A 22,555-nucleotide genomic window follows, 5' to 3' on the forward strand; every position below is an offset into this window, starting at 1 on the left:
GGTCATGTATGAGTCTCTTTATCCATTGACTGAGCTGCTGGGAAATGTTCACAAACATTCTAACTGCTCAGGGTAAAGGTGTCTACAGTGGAGTGTTGACTAACAGAATGGTTTGTGCAAAGCTTCTTTCAGTCCATTTTGGCTACAGATAGACACACACAAAAAAGCTCTAGCTGGGGAAATCAGAGCCAGGGAGCTGCTGTGGTCACCCAGGACTGCATGCGAACAATGGCTCTACATGAAGTCTCAATTTCTGAGCATCCAGTGACAGTAACAAATACGTTGCCTCACATATGCGCATATGCCACACACAGATACAGGGCACACAAAAATCAGCTGACACACAGAGGTTGTCACCCCCTCACTATTTGTCAGATGAGCCACACTACTGGCAAGGTTGGTGGGTGTCTGTGGCAGGAACAAATGAAATAAAAATAAAATGGTTGGAGAGCCAGGCACAAACCATGGGCCAGCAATTCACCACCACTGTATTAAAGCATTTAGAACTCACACCTCTTGGCCATGCTGAACTGAACATTAAACAACACCTTTTTCTCCTTATATGTGACTTATAATAATGGACCCATCAGTTGCAATACAGTAACTTTGTCCACTTGCTGAGTTAATCATGAGTACGATACCTGTGAGCCACACTGTACAGCCTCGAAAGCCACCTCTTGAGCCCACGACTTGCCCTCTCTTACTCCTGCTAACGTGGTGAGCTTGGTAGACCACATTGGTGGACCTATGGAGATTCTAAGCACACAGAAACACACACAAAAAACATGAAATGAAGCCATTTATGCCATGACTGACAGTAACAAAACAACCTGAATGTATCATAAAGCAAAAATAATAAGGAGGAACACACATTACTGCGCAACCACAGGGCTATGAGACTTTACAAAGGGGTTTGATCCTCAGAAATCTTCAGCCCTCTCAAGTGGGCTCTGGGAACAGAGCCCCCACCCCCATGCTTGCAGAACGTACTTCTGTTCATGCGAGAGAGGACACTATACACTGAACCACTGTGCTATATCCCATACTGTTTGGGAGCACCCCTCAATCCTCAGGAGCAGCTTTTGGGCTGGGGCGCAGGTGGCTGAGCAGGGCAAGGGGTTGGAATCAGTGAAAACCAGGTTCTCAGCCATGCACAAGCAGAAGTCCTTTCAGTTAACTTAAAGGTCACCATTGGACAACCCTTCCTTATCTCAGTAAGTCTTACAACAATCCTGGAAGTCAACATCCCCCATATTTTGATTCCCATACCGCAGAATCAGGGACTAAGGCTGCCGATACATTTAAAGCACATTTCCACCCCGAAGATTTCTAGGAACTGTAGTTTACAAAGTTACATTTCCCAGCACCTTAAACTAAATTTCTCAAGTTTTGATGTGGCAAGGTGTGTGGTTTAAATGTATGGCGTGTACACAGCCTAAGAGTCACAGACAGAAGCTTCCTTATTACATTGAAGAGAGATTTGAAAGGAGGACTTTGCCTATCGCACTCTTTGAATCTTCACTATAGCATCTCCCAAAACTCTATAAAATTCCAACTAAAATCCTTTTTCCTTTATCACCACGGAGTCCCAAGTAAGAAGCTTGTCTTTATAAACTCTAGAAACGTTCAAGGTTTGTTTAGCTCTGTACCCTGCTGGAATTATTTAGCTTGCAGGAAATACCAGCATGGGCCCAAACTCCCTTTTGACCTGTTCTTTCTTCGCCTTTTAGCTGAATCATTCTTAAAGAGACAAAAGTCCCTGGCAACTGTGTTTTGTGCAGAGTAAATCCACAATCTCATTCATCACTCCCAACAAATCTCCTGGTGTTTCAATATGCATAAGTTTCATATTATTACAATCAAGCAACCTTATGAACCTTTTTAAAAAATCAGATGGGTCGAAAGCAGTGTTCGAAACTCCCATTGTTCTAGGTGCATTTTGCGACTGGGAATTTCATTAACGCGAGCAGTTTCTGAGCTCTGGGTGCAGTACTGTGCTTAAGATTTCAGATTAAAACTGCAGAGTGGAAGGAAAGGAGGAGCTTTTTCTGCCTCCCCACTTTCAGCCACTCTCTGAAGACTGGAGAAGAGACCCTCTTAAGAATATTAGGGGGGGTGGGCAGGAGAAGGACTAGACCATGTGAAAAATGAACATAGTATTTTAGCTGTAGTTCATTCATTTTCAGCTTGGTATTCTTATTAAAAAAATGTGCCTAGACATTCCGTTGTTGCACCCATAACCTAAGCTTAAGATGCCATTTAGCTCCTAGCTTTCATATCTCAGTTTCTAACACTGGTTGAAAGTGGGCTATACAAGGTCTGATTGTTCACCAGGACATACCGCCTTAATCCACAACCATTCAGAAATGTAAACAGCAACAACTAGAGTACAGCCAAAAATGTCGTCATCAAAACTCTCTGTATATATATCAGACATTTGCGAATGATTCCTAGAAGAAGATTGCAACTCTATAATATAAGCATAATGTTGCTATGCTTTTGTGCTACAAGTTGTAAGCAGAATATATCTGCACTGTTGGGGGAGAAATGTTTATTAAAATTTGACAAACGCGGAAAGCTGTCTTTACCAGTACTGTACATATAACTGAAATCTATCTTTCTGATCTAAAAGAAATCACAATTATTCATAGACCTTATCAATCTAATGCAAATATATTCTAGAGAAACATGTACATTTACAATGCCGTTGAAGTCCCAAGTCTTCAAAGAGAGAGTGACAGCGTTGGTTTTTCACAACACATCTGCATCCCAGATGAAGCAACCAATCTAGAAAGCATGAAGCAGTATGCAAACTGCAGACTACGAACTACTCACCCACTTCCTAGGCTTCAAACTATAACACTGCTAATGTGCAAGGCAAGTGGTGTTGGGAATGCTGATACTTTTGAAAATCCTGTTTCAGTGACAAAAAAACCCTCCAAATTAACATGCAACATGCTTGTACCTACTACGGCATCCTAGGTAAAGGTAAAGGACCCCTGGACAGTTAAGTCCAGTCAAAGGCAACTATGGGGTTGTGGTGCTCATCTGGCTTTCAGGCCGAGGGAACCAGAATTTGTCCACAGCTTTCCAGGTCATGTGGCCAGCATGACTAAACCACTTCTGGCATAACGGAACACTGTGACAGAAACCAGAGTGCACAGAAACATCGTTTACCTTCCTGCCACAGTGGTACCTATTTATCTACTTGCACTGGTGTGCTTTTGAACTGCTGGGTCGGCAGGAGCTGGGACCGAGCAACGAGAGCTCACTCCGTTGTGGGGATTCGAACCGCCAACCTTCTGATAGGCAAGCCCAAGAGGCTCAGTGATTTAGACCACAGTGCAACCTGCGTCCCACTGGCATCCTATCGTGATACAGAGATTTCTTCCAAAGTAATAATAACATACAGTTTCTGTTCTTTGTCAATTTCAGCATTCACACTCTCAACCTAGCCAGTGTTGGTGCTGGGCACAAGTCCCAGCAGGGACAGAATTAGAGCCTGAGAGCATCTGCAGAAGAACCAAGGTGGAGCAAAGGTAGCTGAAACCAGCAAGACTGTTATTAAGAGGCAAAGGGAACACCTGCTTCCCGTCAAAACTTGCTTGTGTTACTTACATAGCACCAGCAACAAGAGAAGAAGAAGAGGAGTTTGGATTTGATATCCCACCTTTCACTCCCTTTAAGGAGTCTCAAAGCGCCTAACATTCTCCTTTCCCTTCCTCCCCCACAACAAACACTCTGTGAGGTGAGTGGGGCTGAGAGACTTCAGAGAAGTGTGACTGGCCCAAGGTCACCCAGCAGCTGCATGTGGAGGAGCGGAGACGCGAACCCGGTTCCCCAGATAACGAGACTACCGCTCCGAACCACTACACCACGCTGGCTCTCAAGGGCAGAGTGCAGGTTCAGAGCCTCTCTAGACCTCCCCCCTTAGTGCGCATTCATGATGATTTGTGCTGCTGATGGCATTGAGGGGGTTAAATGTGTCCCTGCTGTCGATCCTGTTTGCAGCTGCAAGGGTTTGGGGCAGTCTTAGTGCTTTGTTTTCAATCAGCGCATGTCCCATAACTCAGAATAGGCCCCATAACTTCCTGATGGCATCCTTTTGTTTTTCGCCATAGCTGGGGTGTGTGGCACTAGTGGGGGGGGGTTTTGCCCATGGTGAAGCTGCACCATGAAGCTCCCAGCCTGTGCGTGTGTGTGCAAATGCACATGGGAGGTGACAAACTGGGTCTTTGACCTGGGTGAAATAAAGCCTAGTTTTGCCCCTGCATGAAAGACATTTGGAAAAACCACAGGTAATCAGCCTTTGGAAGAGGGCAAGGACAGCAGGCGTGATCACTCCCTGCAACACAGAGAGAGAGCATACATTTTGAAATATTTTTAAAAAGAACAACAGAAAGGAAACTGTTTATCTGCGTCCCCAAGGAATGTGATGAAAACAACTTTATCCTGAATAGAATTAAGAGTCAGCAACTGGAGACTCCTGGGCCAAATCTGCCCCGCTATGAGGCAAAACTTGCTCCCTCAAGTGCCGATGTAGGCCCCAAAATAATGTGAAATAAGTGTGGGAACTGAACTTGCCAGCAGGCCCACTTAGGAAGCCAATGGAGGTGAGGAGATGAGCTATAACCCCTCATTCAGTTCTTAAAGTGGTCTTCCAAGAAAGCTAGCTGACAGCCAGGGATCTAGGTTAAAGTTAAACTTTAAAGAATAAAGTTTAAAACAGAGCAGCTTGTTACAGTAGCAAGTCACTAACAGTTGTACACCTTGTACCTTTTGAGGTTTTTCAGGGAAATGGTGGAAATGCATATTCAGGGAATATTTTAGATAGCAGGGCATCCTCCCTCAGAATAGGCAGGCCACTGAACAAGATGTTCCTTTAGGAACTCTACAGTTTGTGTACACGCTGTCCTCATTCACTCCTGCATAGTGCATGATTGAGCAGGGTATTCCTGAGTCCAGCCTTAGTCCTCAGTGTCTCCAGTGCCAAAAAGGCTTCCTTGTAGCCTAAAAAGCAGCAGTCTGACATGGGGGTACAGAATCTCCTACATAAATACTCATTTATTCCATGGCCTCAGCTATAGTTACCCACCAGTGCCAGAGCAATTGCTCTTTCAGAATCTCATTTTTCATTCAGTGCTCTTTGAGCAAACTTGAGAGAAACCACTTTTGCCCACTGGTACAATCTTAGCACTTTGTTCCTGTTAATTTTGGCACTAGTACCCCAGTCTTTCGCCTCTACTGGGATATGTAACACAGAAGGTTTTTTTTCTCCCAAGGAGATCCACAAAGACAACCTAGTTACCTCAAACAAGCAGCCATTCAGCTTGGAGACAGACAGACCAAAATGCCAAGGTCTCTGAACTGACAAAAAATTTCCTCCTCAGCTGCTAGCCCAACAATACTCTAGCTGTTAAGAAACCAAGCTTTCATGTATCATTCAACATAAAATGCAGCACATAAAGCTCATTTTAATATACCTAGATCTTTCTGTCTGTGGAACTGCAAGTGCTGTTACAATGAGGCATAATCAGAACCAATTAAGAATATACAGTCAAACGCCTTGCAAGTCAAACGTTTTGGCTCCCGAACACCGCAAACCCAGGAGTGAATGTTCCAGTTTGCCAATATTCTTTGGAACCCAAATGTCTGACGCAGGTTCCGCGGCTTCCGATTGGCAGCAGGAGCTTCCTGCAGCCAATCCGAAGCTGCGTCTTGGTTTTGGAAGTCGAACAGAGTTCCAGAATGGATTCCGTTCAACCTCCAAGGTACGACTGTATTTATATAGGTGTTTATATGTCACTAGGGACATGGGTGGCGCTGTGGGTTAAACCACACAGCCTAGGACTTGCCGATCAGAAGGTCGGCAGTTCGAATCCCCGTGACGGGGTGAGCTCCCGTTGCTCGGTCCCTGCTCTTGCCAACCTAGCAATTTGAAAGCACATAAAACTGCAAGTAGATAAATAGGTACCGCTCCGGCAGGAAGGTAAACGGCGTTTCTGTGTGCTGCTCTGGTTAGCCAGAAGCAGCTTAGTCATGCTGGCCACATGACCCGGAAGCTGTCTGCGGACAAACGCTGGTTCCCTCGGCCTATAGAGCGAGATGAGCACGCAACCCCAGAGTCGGTCATGACTGGACCTAATGGTCAGGGGTCCCTTTACCTTTACCTTTACCTTATATGTCACTGTGTTTCTGTTCACTAAATGAGTAATTATCCATACTTCAGGGACCCATCAGGAATATGCCACCCATTGAGGGGAAAGAAAGGAATCACAAAGCTGTGACAAAGTGGATATTTCATATTGGTTTTATTGATTTGGCTAAAACATTGCTAAAATGTGACAAGGAGAAAGTGGCAGTTTCAAGATTTGTTACAAAGTATGACAAACCTTATGGATAGTCTTCCCAAAACAGAGAAAAACAATGTGTTTCAATCACATAGACAAAAGAAATCCACACTGTTTTGTCCTCCTGCAGCAATGAGTCAGCAGTTTCATTAACAAATTTATAACTCATTTTCCATAGTAACATATAATAAAATACAACCTTTCCCCCTTCTATTACTAATAAATTAAGGAAGTAATTTATAGTCATGGTAAATTATAGCGAAATGAAGGAAGCAATAATCTTTCGACTGTAAATCGTCACTTTACAAGTGGAGATTTTTCAAGAGATCCTTAATCATTTGAGGCAGAGCGCAAATTTGTTCTGAAGTTCCACAAGCTAAAAGGGTGCAGCAGGGCTAACTAATACGGTGCCCTCCTTATGTTGTGGGACTACAACTCCCATCAATCCTGCCAACGTGGCCAGTGGCCAAGGATTATGGGAGTTGCAGGCAGCATGTGGGCACAGGTGCAGTGACATTGGGAGAAGCACTCTGGCAAGATGGTGGAATGGGGCCATCATGGGAAAAGCATAATGGCAGCAAACCCCTTTAAATCAATGGCCACAACCCCATGGATGGCACAACTTTATACCAACCCCAAATCTGGTGCAAGAAATCCCCCCCCCCCCATAAAGTCAACATGAGGGTTTTTTAAAAAAACCAAAAACAAAGCAGTACTCTGTCAACAGATCTGCTCACGTCACCATGGCAGAGCCTAGATTATCGTGTAACTCCACATGCACCCTATGAAAACACATTACAACAAGTATGCAAGCCCCACAATGGTGAGACCACTTCTCTGATATTATGGCACGTGGCATGGAGCTGTATATCTCTGGCCCCATCTTCTGCACAATTAGACCCTTGCACAGCAGAACTCTGGTGATGGAAACCCGGAGAAAGGGCACTTCGCACAAAAAAGGGATACCTTTGCACAGAACAGTCTGTCTTCAGAACACACCTCAGAACTTGAGCTCACTGCTACACTTCTCTGCCTACAGCTCTAAAGCACCTCAGCTCGAGACTCCAGGTACAAATACGCCATACCAAACTCTATGCCGCTCCCAACAACTGGGGGTGCCAGGCAGGACTGTGTGTACTCTGCCCCGGGGGAGCTGCATGGGTGCTGCATTGTACAGGCTGTCCTTCCTCCCCTTTGCATGTTGGGCTCATAAAGCAGTGCTTGGAAGGAGCATAAGGGGGCTTCAGACCACTGTCTGAAGGGATGCTTGGGGTTTGGCAACAGCAGACTTGTTACGGGCTGAGTCTGTAGGGCCGATGAAACTGGGGCACTGCAGGATTGTCTTGCATGTTGTGTATATGGTGGTGCAGGGATGTGGGCTGGGGGTATATCCTTATCACATTGTGTTGGCTCTCTCAATGTGTGAGCAGCATTGGGTGTCATTGCTGGCACAGTTCTTGACTGGTCCATTGGCAGCGTTTCTAGGGATGCTGGGGAAAATGCCTGTCATTTTTATGCCATTTTTGTATTTTCTAGCTGTATGGTTTTTCCATCCCCTCCCTGAGTATTCATCACAGCAGCAGTATAGCTCCAGTCCTAGTGAAATGTAAATATGTGTGCCCTTGGGTAAATGGGAATGTGTGCAATGCCCATTTTCCAACACAGGAAGGGCAACTGCACATAAATAAGATTTTAAAGCACACAAGAAAAACTTGCAAAACAGAATCTTTAAAGTTTGTAGAAGTTAACACACCATCCTGCTGCATTGTAAACACACAGTTCATATACTGTATATCACACTATTTTCCTCTCAGTGTTGAAATGAATTGATTATTTTGAGTCATTTCTGTAAACTGATGAAATTTGTGTAAAAGGCTTGAAAAGTAAGTTTTGCCAGACGCCTAGGAATTATTACCCATGAGCTGGACAATACATCCAGAGTGACCCTGCTAGCCTGAGAGACCAGTGAAAACATTTAAGGTAGTGGAAGATGATACAGCAAATAAACAAGACAGAACACCAAAAGTTACACATGAGGTTCGTGCATTTTTATTTTATTTTTTAAAAGAGAATTGCAAAAATAAAAATCCAACTGCAATGCTGAAGTTGCTTTTGTTCACTGTGGCTGCTTTTGAGAACTGCCACCAAAGTTACTCTAAACACTGCTTTTAATTAAATGGACTCGAGTTGAAATGGCAGCTAGACAATAATGTCTGTTCATTAGTCCAGCAAATTGAAGGGTTCCACTTAGCATTAGTTCCACAATCTAGTGAAAAACTAGATCAACTGATTTCCGATCCTATGTTGTGACAATAATATAGAGGGAAATCCAATGTTGCAGGAGCAAACCTGCTCATGCAATCGAATTTTCCCTTCTTCCACTTGCTCCTACAGTCCTCCCCCCCCCATCCCAAAATGTGCTCTTAAAGGTTGGGGGACCCAATAGAGCAGCCCATGGGGGTTGATGGGACCTACAGGGAGGATTTTTTGACAGACCGTCTCTTATTTTCAAGTTAATAAGCTACTCCAAGTAACCTTTAGGGTTCCTCAGTTTGACAGAATAATTACTTTCATGGTACTCTTTTAATGAAAGTGACTAGGTAAAAAAAAAGTTAAGCAAATATGAAACATAGGTGGAAAAGGTGGAATAAATCTCATTGCATACATTTCCCCCAAAGCAAAGTGAATGCAAGTTTCTACAAAACAATCAAAAGGGCCAATGCACATGAATAAAAAATGGGAAATGCACTTGAATGTTTTGTTCCTTCCAAGATCAGCCAGTGCCTGTGTATGAGTCTTTTTATATTGTATTAGACACACTTTTCTTCCATTGTCATTTCCTTTAAAACACATGCAAAGATCACGCAATAGCCAAGGTCCTGGTTTTACAACAGCTTGCTGACCACTAAGGCCATTTCCCATTTTTTGTGTGAAGCCCTAGACAATAAAGTGGCTATTTCTCCATCCCTCAAGGAGAGAGTTTATCATCTGCACACTTCTCAATTCACTTCTTCCTGATCTTCTGAGCACAGGAACTGAAGAGGGTGGATAATTACGCCATAGCTATGGTTCAGCTTGATGAGCCCTTCAAACAACCATCGGCCCTGAACAACTGCCCTGCCTTTCCAAATGCCATTACCAGCCATATTCCTCAGGCAGAGCAAAAGTTTAACCCTAGACTACCTTATCCTAGCTTAAATTCACATATAAAATCCTGTCTAAGCATCTACAACAGCAGGCAAAAAGGAGCTTTGTATTCAGAGTAAGGATGGGTTGCCTATGGCAAGCAACATGAAATTTGCACAACACAGGCAAACTATAAACATATCCAAATTGCTATGGAAGGATCCATAACACTGAAGGACAACCAAAGCTGAATCCTGAGCAAATTCATCATATTTAGATCCCACTGGGCTTAAGTTGATAGTGACCAATTTTCCACAAATAATGAGCTCCAAGCGCATGTACTATACTGTAGCAATGGAAGAGCAGGTTTAAAGTTCCTGTTTTAAGTTACTACCTCAAAGTTGTAGCAGGACATAGTATGTGGGCTTTCTAGACTTTGCATATATGTGAAAGTAGAAAATGCTTAGGTACTATTTCAGAGCACACAACATACCTTAAGCAGCTGCCTTGCACCAAATCCAACTGTCACTCCATCTAGATCAATATTATCTACACTGCTCCATCAGGCATCTTTCCCAGCCAGACCCAAAGATGTGGAGGACCAAACCCGCAACCTTTTGTATGCAAATCACATGCTCCATATGGCCATTCCCCTCTCTTCTTCACTACCTTAAATGAACCTGGGACTCAACTCAAGTCCCTTCTGTCCAAGGGGGAACCATAAAAGAACATTACCTTTGTTACTGCTGCACTGGTTCAAGATAAGCAAGATAATCTTCATCATCATAGATCATAACACAATCATCTGTGTTAACTGCAAAGCTTATCTAAAACTGATAAACCCAAGATTAAAAACAGAATGTCTCCCACTTTTAAGGAGTCATATTGAAACATAGTTGTTCTCAAGTTAATGCAAGCTTCAAAACCATTCTGATGAACCAAAACATAGCTCTTGATAAGGTTGGGGAAATTTCATTCTTCTCCATTTTCCTGCTAAAAACATATGACCTCCAGCTCAAGAATTTTTATTTATTCATTTGTTAAATTTGTATACTGCCCTATAACCATAGATCTCAGGGAGGTTCACAATAAGGAATCCCCTTGCCAACAAAGGTCCGTATAGTTAAAGCTATGGTTTTCCCAGTAGTGATGTATGGAAGTGAGAGCTGGACCATAAAGAAGGCTGATCGCCAAAGAATTGATGCTTTTGAATTATGGTGCTGGAGGAGACCCTTGAGAGTCCCATGGACTGCAAGAAGATCAAACCTATCCATTCTGAAGGAAATCAGCCCTGAGTGTTCACTGGAAGAACAGATCGTGAAGCTGAGGCTCTAATACTTTGGCCACCTCATGAGAAGAGAAGACTCCCTGGAAAAGACCCTGATGTTGGGAAAGATGGAGGGCACAAGGAGAAGGGAACAACAGAGGACGAGATGGTTGGACAGTGTTCTCGAAGCTACCCGCATGAATTTGACTAAATTGAGGGAGGCAGTGGAAGACAGGAGTGCCTGGCGTGCTCTGGTCCATGGGGTCACGAAGAGTCGGACACAACTAAACGACTAAACAACAAAGTCCACAAAGCTAACCGGCACTCCTGTTGCTGTGCATGACGTTAGCCCCGCCAGACAGATCAGTTAACAGGGCTGATCATCTAAAGAAGGAGAGAAAGGAAGTGCCTGAAGTCAGACTGGTGCTGTGAGGGTCCAGGTGGCTAAAGCGAAGAAAAAAGGATTGGATGAAATAATACTTTTTATCTGAAAAGTTAATATTAATATCAGTCTCCTGAATGCCTCTATAGCAGCTGGCTCTCCGTGTGTGTGCATAATCAAACTTGACAACCCAGTGCTGCTCAACAAAGCAGATAGCGTTAAAGTCAACCTAAGGCAAGTATTTTACACATTAAAGTGCTGAATAAATAAATTTAAAAATCTGCTTTCCATATTGAGATGCATACTGGACCTGAAAGATATACTGAAACAAAATTCTAAAGCAAAATGGAGTGTCGTATATTTTAGACAATGTTTATTTTGCTTTACAAGGCTACAAAATCTCTACTAACTAGAAATAAACCAGCTGTATTTCACCAATGCTGTGTAAATTAATGGCATTATATATCACAGCTTGGAAGTAAACACACTTGAGGAAAAAATGTCAAGGGGAAAAAATCCATCATGTACAATTGCAGTAAAATCACTTTATTGCTGTGTTGGATGTTAACATTTCACTATTATTACTTTTTTAGTATCTGTGATTTCTTGAAATGTGCAGAGCAAATTTATAATGTAGTTACTGGCCAACCTTATGACATTTCGTGCAACCTTATCTAAATATTCATACCATTCACGACACATTATAAATCTCCCTTTTTTTAACATTATGGTTTCAGCTCAAGATGTTCAGCTAATGCAATGTACTTAATTTCTGCAATAATACAAGAACATTGTGTTTGTTTAAAGTAATTGCTCTTATCCATAAAATGTTCTTTGATAAGCCATTGTAGAATTGCAGTCTCTTTGACCTCAGTCTAGAAATATTTCAGGTGTTAAACTCTGGCGTTCAAATTCTGATTGAGAGAGGAACCCAAGTTAGTATTTAACATACTTAACATATTTGCTGAAGTAACATTTTACCACTGTTAAGAAACAAGGAAGAAACTTGCCCCAAGGCAAATCAGATTAAGTAATGAGAAGCAAGGGGTGGGATGCAGGTCGTATTCACACCAAACATCCAATGCACATAGCTTCCCCCAAAGAATCCTGGGAACTCTAGTTTGCTCAGGGTACTTGGAATTGTAGCTCTGCGAGGGATAAAGTGTGTTTCCCCTTATTCTTTGGGAGAAGCCATGTGTATAAACAAACAAAAGAAATTATATTTGCCATAGTCCTGCCGTACTCATGCAGGAATTCAAAGTTATGCTAACATCAGGTCTAAATATTTGCATCAATGTATTGGTACAAACGAGGCATTAGGATGTTCTGACAATGCAATTATTTGCACACTCCAGTCTAAGGTCTTACTGCACGTGCTCTATTCTTAACTATTAAAAAGCCACTTCCCTTTGAATGATAACCTGTAAACGTCACAGTACAGTCTTAAAGCAGCCAGTAAGGTGGAATGTAAAGAAATGGCTTCCTTGCTTGCTTGTTGCTCTTTGTAGCTATAACTCTTCAAAAGGGTTGCAGACATACAACTATTATACAGTATTATAATGTCCAAAACTGGTTAGAAGATCTCAGGAAGCTCCAGACTTAGGGCCAAGAAATAAAGCACAAGAGAGGTGATGGTGGGGAGAATGGCAGAAAACTTCTGTTATAACAAACAGATGTTACTTGGCTCTAGAGTTGCTCATTGAATCCAACAAAATGCCTTTCTTTCGCCAAAAATAAACTAGAAAAGAAAAGAAAACATTCACTTGTGTTGCATAACCTTTCTGCAGCCCTAGATCACCAGTCTTCTGAGTTCTTAATGGTTTGGGAAATGAAACTCTTCTCCCCTGAATATATACATGAGAATGTATTTCAAGCACTGTTTACATTCACGACCAAAGTTTTAAATGAAATAGGCTAGCTTGCTGATCCTGCCTCCCATACTGATAGCAGCTGGACTACTGAACTGTTATTTGTGGATCAGTTGTAACAGCTTGTTTCTCTTCCTGTCTAGTATCTTTTTATTGGTGCAGATGTACTCTGTGTATCTTACTCGATTTGTGTTTTCTGAGCGGCCTTGGTTTCGTGCACTTTGTATCTAGTGAGTTGTGTTTGCAACTCGATTGTTAATGGACAGCTATAATTCTGTCTGTCTCTTTCTGTGTGTAGTATGTTGATCCATTTATTTTCTGACACCTGCCACGACTCTTGGACAGTTGGCAAGCAAAAGGCATGAATTCTAACTTGACCACTCTCAGCATTGCTGCTGCTGCAAGCCTTTAAGTTTGCAAAGATTAGAGAACTATCCCTCAAAACCACCTCATCAACAGAAAGCAGATCCCATCCTCTTCCGTAACATTACATTGGCATTCTATACTTAGTGATATATGTGGGTGAAATGTTTTCATTAAGCACCTAAGCCCTCCATCAACCTATTAACCTATGGTGCCTGAGAAGAAACTAGGTGTTTGTGACAGAGAATAACATAATAAAGGAGAGCAGTAGGGAAGAAATAGTTATTTTTCTACTTGAGGGAGTTTCTGTTATGAAAATAAGAATCCCTAGTGTAACTCTTATCTTCTGGGGGAAAAGTAATTTCCTTTTTTGGTCTCCACTGGATAAGTCTGCTTTGTATAATCTGGAACCAAATTAAAGTTTTCACATGGCAACAAAGTCTTAAACCTTAATTTCCACAGCATCACAATGTTTACACCTCTAACACATAAATGGGGATCACAGGAGAACTGTACAAAAAACTTTATGACCCAGTTTCTCACAGCTACACATAAAATATACCAGCTGCATTGGATGCCCATACATTTTTTGTTTGAAGTTACAGTGCTGGTATGGACTTTTAAAGGGACCAGGTTCTCTGAAGGGCTGCCTGCACTCCTATGAATCTGCCTGGGCCTTGAGAGAAGCCTCAGAGGCCCTGCATGTGTACCTGTAATCAAGATCTACTAGACTGAAATAAAAGCTGTAGAATTCTGTCCAATTTCAGAGATGGATGGGACCAGGATACTATCTTCCGCTTGTAGGACAGATGATTTTTAGCTTGTTTTGCATGAAGATCTGGACAAACTGCTTGGAGTTTTAAGACCTACAACTTCCTTGCTTGACCCTTGCACTTCATTTTGAGATTTGGGGGACTGGGTTGTTAATGCCACTTTGAGAGAGGGAATGGTTTTTTCCTACCTCAAGGAGGTGACAGTGAGACCACTCCTTAAACAGCCAAATTTAGAACCTTTGGTAATGAACAACTACCATCTAGTCGCTAATTTGCCTTTTTTTGCCAAGGGAATAGAGTGGGTGGTGACTTCAAAACACCAGTCATTTCTACTCATAGGCCTGCTGTACAAAAGCCAAATACTTTTGATGATCATTCAAACATGTAATTAGCTACTCCTCCGATAACTTGGGGAGACCAAGAATTCTGTCTAGTTGACCAGGCTTGGAAACTTTTGAAAACTTTTAAAAACTGACTATAATTCTCTCTTAAGGTCCCTCACATTCCAGAAATAACTAACGTGTCTTTGTGTGGCAATACTTTCAAAACCTAGTTAGCAAGGCAGTAACACTAACTATCTGTACAGAATAGTTTTTAAGCACATTATTTGAAGTACAACAATTCTGCTGTTTGGAATGTTGGGCATGTCTCATTCTTTAATTCCAAGGAAACGGTTCCGTATGGCCTTATTTGAGCTGTTTTAGCGTATATAAAGTGTCATGTGCAAAATAAGGTACAAAATAGTAATGAAGATTAATCACTGCAGATTTCTGGATTCCAAACGGGCTTTTACCAGTAGGAAGAAAGAATGTGGAATTATTACAATGAAAGACACACAGTCATACGTTGACCTAATCTACAACGGCCTTGCCATGATTACACCTTGCAGTTTTCTAACACATCTTGGCACAGGACACATACAACTGAGCACACAGCATAAGCTAACCAGATTTTGCATCCTTTGGACTATGACAAGTCCCATGAGGATCTCTCTCTAATGATTTATTTCCAGCCAAAGAACTCCCCTAATGAGTAGTGACTAGGAAACAGCACAATTAATGTGGAAGAACAACAAAAGCAATGCAACATGGTTTTGCTGCCAAAAAGGACGTAAATATTACTGTAAACCGTCATCTTATGCACACTCTGTTGATTTCATTGTTGTCTGAGCATGCATCCACTCTTCTAAAATTTGCTAAAGTCGGTTTATGTGATTATGTGTCAATTATCAGTAAAAAAATTAAATGCATTGCTGTCTGAAGCAGCCTTTCAAATACTGTTGAAAACCCACCCAGTTCCCACAAGTCATTTCTTCCCCTGCCTAGCTGCTCACCATTTCTGCATTCTGTAGTATTTCCCCAGCTCAAAAAGAGCACCAAAGCACAAGTTCACATTTCTCTCTCGGAGTAATCCCAGATGAGCAGCAAACCATACCTTATGGTTCTCAAGGTTTTGATTTAAAACAGGGATAGCACAACTCTTAAAATAATTGAGTTATCTAGAGCATGTCATTTGAGGACAGCAGTCCTGGGTCTCAATCTACAACATGTTTGCTTTAAAATAAGATCCATTGGAATCAATCAGTCTACTATGGAGCAAGCTGAATAGCTAGAAGCAGAGTAAACGTAAGTTAAATTTCAGGTTTTGGGGTCCCCCCCCGTTTTTAAAAAGGAATAGCAAAGCAGAATGCAATTCTTACTTCTAGGTCGATTCCTTCATTGACCTCTGTATTGAAAATTTTAAACAAGTTTTAAACCCAAGGTTTATTAGCTCACAGTCCTGAAGTGTACATTGACAGATTTATGAGCTTGATTCAGTCTGCCTTGCCAGTACATGTCAGCCATGAGTGGCCTTCAGACTCTGCTCCCAATGTGAGAAAATCATTCACTCGCCAAGTGTATTGTCCTTTAACTTCCAGGCTGCCAACAAGGTTATCAAGTTAACATTTATTATGGCAGCAAGTCCATAAGGTTGACAGCTTATCCACTCATGTCCTGCAAGATTATTTCACTTATATGTATTACAGAGCTGTTATATAACATTCATCTAAGGAATTTCTAGAGGGCAGAGTAAGAGTCTCATCCATCCTGGTGACTCCTACGTAGAACATTAATCCACAATGAAACTGTTACGATTTTGAAAAATAAGATTGTGAACTAGTTAACAGTGTTTAGGTGACCAATTTCCTGGATTTTAACAAATTAATTTAAATGATTTGCATATTACCAATCATATTAATATGTCTTGTCTGCATGCAAGGAGAAGAGCCACAGCTCAGTGGTAGAGCATCTGCAGAATGTCGCATGTTCAGCTTCCAGCATCTCTACGTAGGGCTGGGAATTGCCCCCTACCTGAAACCCTGGAGAGCTGCTGCCAGTCTGCAGACAATAGATGGTCCAGTTACAGGGACGCTTGCTCTGTCCCAGCTTCTGCCAACTGAGCAGTTCGAAAGCATGCCAGTGCAAGTAGATAAATAGGTACCGCTGCAGATTAGTACATAAACAATGATAACAGCTAACTAATCTACATTCTCTGAACTACAGAGTGGTTATTCCAATGCATATTAGTAATGCTGGTAACAGAACAACAGTATCCCCCCTCCCCAGGTAAATGCACCCAGAATGTAAGGAAGCAATTGTCTGACTACACTTGCTATGCAGAAAGCTGTCCGTGGACAAACGCCGGCTCCCTTGGCCTGAAGCGAGTTGAGCATCACACCCCATAGTCACCTTTAACTCGCCTTAATCATCTAGGGGGCCTTTACCATTTACCTTTACACTTCCTATGTATAGTGTTTGTACAAATAGAGCTGTTAATCCAGGAGAAGTGTTAAAAACACTTATCCGATTTTTACTCAGGATTTGCCTGTGAACTTGTGCATTACCCATGTTTACATTCTGCACCTGTGTATTTAGGAAGCATGACCAAGTAAAGATGGATACCCAGTTATATTGCTCAGTATCTTAAGGTTTAGTCAGGTCAGGTGGCATGGGTGGTCATTTTGAAAGAGGCTGAAAGTGAGAGGAAACCTGGGAAATAACAAGTCTAAACCCAGCTCACTGTGAGGTAATGGTAACTCACAGGCAGTCTGAGTATAGGTTATTTCCTTTTTTTTTTTTAAAGATATTTATTGAGATTTTCAAAATGTTACAAAAAAGAGAAAAAATAAAATAGAAGCAGAAGAGAGTACAAAGGATAAAAATAATTGACAAAATAGAAAAAAAGGGGGGAAAAACCTGTTACCATAAAGCACCAATGCTGCAGCAAGCAAAGGCTCTAGCAGCTCAGCCAGCTGCTTGTGGCTGGAAAGCCAGACAGGATGTTTGTGACTGTTGCCATGGGAACAAAGGGGCAGTCCATTCTGTACTGAGCACCGGATGTTAGCTCAGTGTGTGTGTGTCATATGACCCGTACTGGATGTACTTGGGAGGAGTTTCTTCTTGCTGTTGTTGAGTGCAGACATGATTCTCTGTACTGATGTAAGAGGCAGAAATAAATGATGTAAATAGTTTTCTATCTGCTTCTTTCCCCTCCCTGGGGACACCAAAGGGGAGAGAGGAAGAACGGTGTGTTCCTCTCATACATCTGAGAAGAATCGCCGGACCTCGCCTGCTTATCAGCAGAGTGGAGACGCGGGGAGGTCGACAGGAATATCTGCCGGTGCCCACGCTGTGGCACATTCCTCTGACCCAGGCAGAATTCCAACAGTGGCAGCCTTCGGATGGTTGCGATTCATCGGACATCTGCATGAGAGGCTGGTGGATTGTCCTCCTCTGCTCCAAGGAGGAAGAAAAGCGTCTGAAAGAAGCCAGAGGCTCCACAGACAGCTGGTGGAAAGAAGAAGTGTTTTCCAGAGCAACAAAGTTCAAGGTATGCTGCATTTCGGGCTAAAAGTGTGAACGCAGGAAGATTAATTCCCTGGTTCACGGAGCTGCGTTTCAAAGAAAACAAAAGCTCCGGAGGAAGAGGCCTGCAGCTTGAAGGCTGAAGCCTGCATTCCACAAATTTTTGTGGTAGATAAGATGTCCTATTGAAATGCATTGTTGCTAGGTAACGGTCCTGGAAAGTTACTGGCAAAGGGGCTGGACTCTGAGTGTGAGCCTGGGAAAGCGAAACAAAATCAGAGAATGTTTCGGCTACAAGGTTTACGAGCTCTTGGAAGGGACTTTTCAATAGCAGCCTGAGTTTAGCTGCCAGGTGCAAAGAGCGTAAACAATTTGCAGTTTGCTGCGTGAGAAAGGAAAAAACAACTGTTGGATTTTACAGTTTGTTTGACATTGTGAGCTGGAGGCTTGGCTTCAAGATGGATGCCAAGAAAGGGGGAGGTTTGCCTTGCCCACCTCCCTTAACCAATGACAATTATTCATCTTGGTCTGTAAAGATGAAGGCCCTGCTGCAGAATCAGAGGCTTTTTGATGTAATTGAAAACCCCATCCCTGCAGCACCAACCAGAGGTTGGGAGTCACAGAATGTAAGGGCCAGGACTGCTATAATTCTGTGTGTCTCAGATGATCAGTTGGTGCATGTTCAGCATTTAGAAAATGCGAAAGAGGTATGGGACACGCTGCGTACAACGCATCAGAGAGATGCTGGTTCTTCAGCGTTGCTGTATTTTGAGAAATTGACCAATCTGAGACTTGCGCCTGATGGAGATGTTCAAGCGCACCTGACAGAAATGAAGTTTCTGCGTCAACAGATGGTGGAACGCAATTTCCGTCTTCAGGAGGAAGTGTTTTGCTTCATGATGATAAACAGCCTTAGCCGCACCTACAAGGTTGTTGCCAGTCAGCTTGGTTCCCTACCGGCCGCGCAGCTGACCGCGGAGAGAGTTTGTGCTGTCGTCCTGAATGAACACGACAGACTTGCTGCACTGGAAGAAAAAGACAGGGGGAGGGAAGAACAGAGTTCTAATTCCCCCACTGCTGATGCTACTGGGAAGCATGGAGTAGCATTGAGTGCTGTCCGATGCTACAATTGTGGACAGACTGGGCATCTACAGCGAAACTGTAAGAAGCCGCGCCAGTCAAGAGGAGCAAAGAGCAGCTCTACGAAGCCTGAGGCGTCAGGCAAAAGCCGTTCCAAGTGCCAGGTGAAACCTGCAAAGGCTATGATGGCGAAAGGAACCACGCCAGATGTTGGGAACTCGTTCATAATTGACACGGGCGCCACGGTTCACATGTGCCCGCACAGAGGACTGTTTTCGACGTTGAAGAAGCAAAGCTTCACTGTGAAACAGGCCAACGGTCAAGAGTTGGAAGCGACTGGAATTGGGACTGTGTATCTTGAGAGTCTGAACTTGACTATAAGTGATGTTTACCTGGTTCCAGAACTGAGATTTAATCTGCTGAGCGTGTCGCAGATTGCAAAGAAAGGACTGAAACTGTCCTATGATGCTAAAAGCTGCAAGATCTACAAAGATGGAGAACTGTTTCTTACTGCCAAAGAGAAAGATGGACTGTATTTGTTGACTTTTGATCAAAGTGATTACATGAAATGTAATTCCTCTGTTTCTAACGAAATCTCTCTTGCAGGTGTGACCAGTGTGAGCACCAGGAAGGTGACTAAGACCAAGAAGGTCGACAGAGCATTTCAGCGGGTGTATGCTGATGTGATTGGTCCTCTAGAACCATCTAGAGGCGGTGCAAAATATTACCTTTTGTGTGTGGATTGTTTCACTAATTATTCTTGGGTTTATATGATGGAGAAACCGCAAGAAACTTTAGAAAAGTTTCAGGAGTTTTGTGACAAGGTTAAAAGTATGCATGATGCTAACATTGATTGTCTTTTCACAGATGACAAGCAAGTTTTTCTGTTACAGAAGTTTCAGAAGTTCCTGGATGGAAAAGGGATAGACCACAAAGTGGCAGTTTCGACCGAAGCGTGGAACAGGGGGGTCTGTGTAAAAGTGAACAAAGAATTGCAAAAGGGAATGAATGCGCAATTGCTGAGTTCACATTTGTCACATGAATATTGGGCCGAATCGCTAGCGTCCTATCTTCATGTGTGGTTGAGAAAGGTCTCAACAGAGTTGGGATGTTCTCCTTTTGAGAAGCTGTTCAATAGAAAACCTTCTGTTGCCTATTTTAAGGTTTTCGGGTCTCATGTGAGAACAGAAGCTCCAGGTGGAGTAAAGAATGCCAGAGGCATTTTTGTGGGTTATGAAAAGGGTCTCTACAGAGTAATCTTGTCTGAATCTGGTCAGGTGATTCTCACAAAGTTTCTAGAGAGTGCTCCAGAGCGAGAGCGGGTTGTAGAACAAACATTTCCCACAAGTGACAATTCTGATGATGATGATGATGATGAGTTTGATCTTATTGAGTTCAGTAGTACTGATGATGACAGCGATAGCTCAGACAGCTCAGTTGTCACAGTCATTGAGAGGAAATCTCACATAATGACTAGACCCTCAGAAGAGGAGGATGAACCATTGATTAAGCTTAGTACTGGTTCTCCAGAGAGTTCAGAGGCTGAACCAGAAAGCAGAGAAGAGCAGCAACTTTTACGTAGGTCTGAGAGAGCAACGAAGGGTGTACCACCCAAGAGGTACTCAACGGAGTTTGCTAACCTTGCATATGTTGCTATTGTAAACGACCAAGGACAGATTGAAGCTGTGTCTGAGTCAGAGACAAAGGCACAACAGAGAGTTGTTAACCAAGGTAATGCGAAGTCACACAACCAGAGAGGTACATTGGTTAAACCAGTGGCGGGTAGTTCCAAGGGTGGAACTGAAACAACAGGGGACTGTTATAAATATAACAACTGTTTGTTTTCTTCTCTGGATGACGCTTTGCTCGCGGCACACATTGATACTTTAGGGGGAGTATGTTACCATAAAGCACCAATGCTGCAGCAAGCAAAGGCTCTAGCAGCTCAGCCAGCTGCTTGTGGCTGGAAAGCCAGACAGGATGTTTGTGACTGTTGCCATGGGAACAAAGGGGCAGTCCATTCTGTACTGAGCACCGGATGTTAGCTCAGTGTGTGTGTGTCATATGACCCGTACTGGATGTACTTGGGAGGAGTTTCTTCTTGCTGTTGTTGAGTGCAGACATGATTCTCTGTACTGATGTAAGAGGCAGAAATAAATGATGTAAATAGTTTTCTATCTGCTTCTTTCCCCTCCCTGGGGACACCAAAGGGGAGAGAGGAAGAACGGTGTGTTCCTCTCATACATCTGAGAAGAATCGCCGGACCTCGCCTGCTTATCAGCAGAGTGGAGACGCGGGGAGGTCGACAGGAATATCTGCCGGTGCCCACGCTGTGGCACATTCCTCTGACCCAGGCAGAATTCCAACAAAACCAACCCCTTCCCACCATATACGAAAAGATTCCAAATGAGAAAAACTGACAGAAAAAAAGAAGAATGCAAAAATCACAAAACTTTAAAAACATTTAAAAACAAATTCATTATTTTCAAATCCTTAACTGTCATTACCTTCTTTCTTAGACCTCCTCCTCCTCCCTTTCTTTGTATCCTAGTTATTAATTATCCCAGCAAATCCTTGACCTTATCTTTCTATAATAAAATAAACCTTAAAACTTAAAACTTAAAACTTATCCTTACCAACTTCTCATAATCATAATATTCTTTAAACATCTTTGCTAAAGCCAAGTAATTTCATTCCAACATTTTTCTATCATTCATCAATTTTATAAAACAGTTCTAATGGTAGAAAAAAGAGGTATAAACAGATCCAGTCTTCATCCAGCGTCCCTTCCTCCTGGTTCCGGGTTTTGTCAGTCCTTATTCCTGTCAATCTAGCCCATTAACCTGGCAACCTTATGTCCGAGGCCCTCAAGTCTCTTCCATGACCCTTCCGCGGCTCTTCTTCATACTTGTAACTGTATTTTCCCTTGTCTCCTGCTCGTGGTAACTCCAGCTTGACAATGTTTTTAACCCTTCTCAACAGATCAGCCCCTTTTCCATGTTCAACAATGAATTCCATGTAGTATTTAAAAGCATGTTTCAAAGGCCCTCCAAAATTGAGAGCCCCCACAGTCCCAAACATCTCACGGCCCGTTGCCGTATTTGAAAAGTCCAAACATCCCAGCATAGGGGGGTCAATCCAGCCCCCCATTTCCAAACCAAGCCAAACTTTTCCTTTCCAGATATGGCTTTTTCCAAGTTCATTTGTCAAATCCAAAAAATCATATTCCTGTTGGGCCTGTTCTGTCAAAACACACTCCTGATTTAATGTCAAAAACTCCTGTTCTGTCAAGACACACTCCTGATTTAAATCCCACTGTCTGTTCAAAGTTTCCCACTGCCTGTTCAAAATTTCTAGTCGAAGTCGCCATCCAATTCACCTTCTCGTGTAATTGTTCCAGTAGATCGTTTGTTTTATAGAGAGCATACAACAAGGCTTCTGAATACATTGTCCTACAAGGTCAGATACTTGTTCCCACGGTTGTAATCTGTAACAGCTGTC

General features: G+C 42.7%; 1 protein-coding gene across 2 annotated transcripts in view; it reads right to left on the bottom strand.

Moving 5' to 3' along the window:
- PAPSS2 (3'-phosphoadenosine 5'-phosphosulfate synthase 2) overlaps positions 1 to 22,555 on the bottom strand; it is a 49,858-nt gene that overhangs the window by 20,759 nt on the left and 6,544 nt on the right. For both annotated transcript variants that reach the window (XM_081004562.1, XM_081004563.1), the window contains exon 2: positions 642 to 756. In XM_081004562.1, coding sequence (XP_080860688.1) covers positions 642 to 756 — 115 coding nt within the window. The remainder of the gene's footprint in view (positions 1 to 641; positions 757 to 22,555) is intronic.

Source organism: Podarcis pityusensis (assembly GCF_964106645.2).
Source record: "Podarcis pityusensis genome assembly, chromosome: 5".
NCBI lineage: Eukaryota > Metazoa > Chordata > Lepidosauria > Squamata > Lacertidae > Podarcis > Podarcis pityusensis.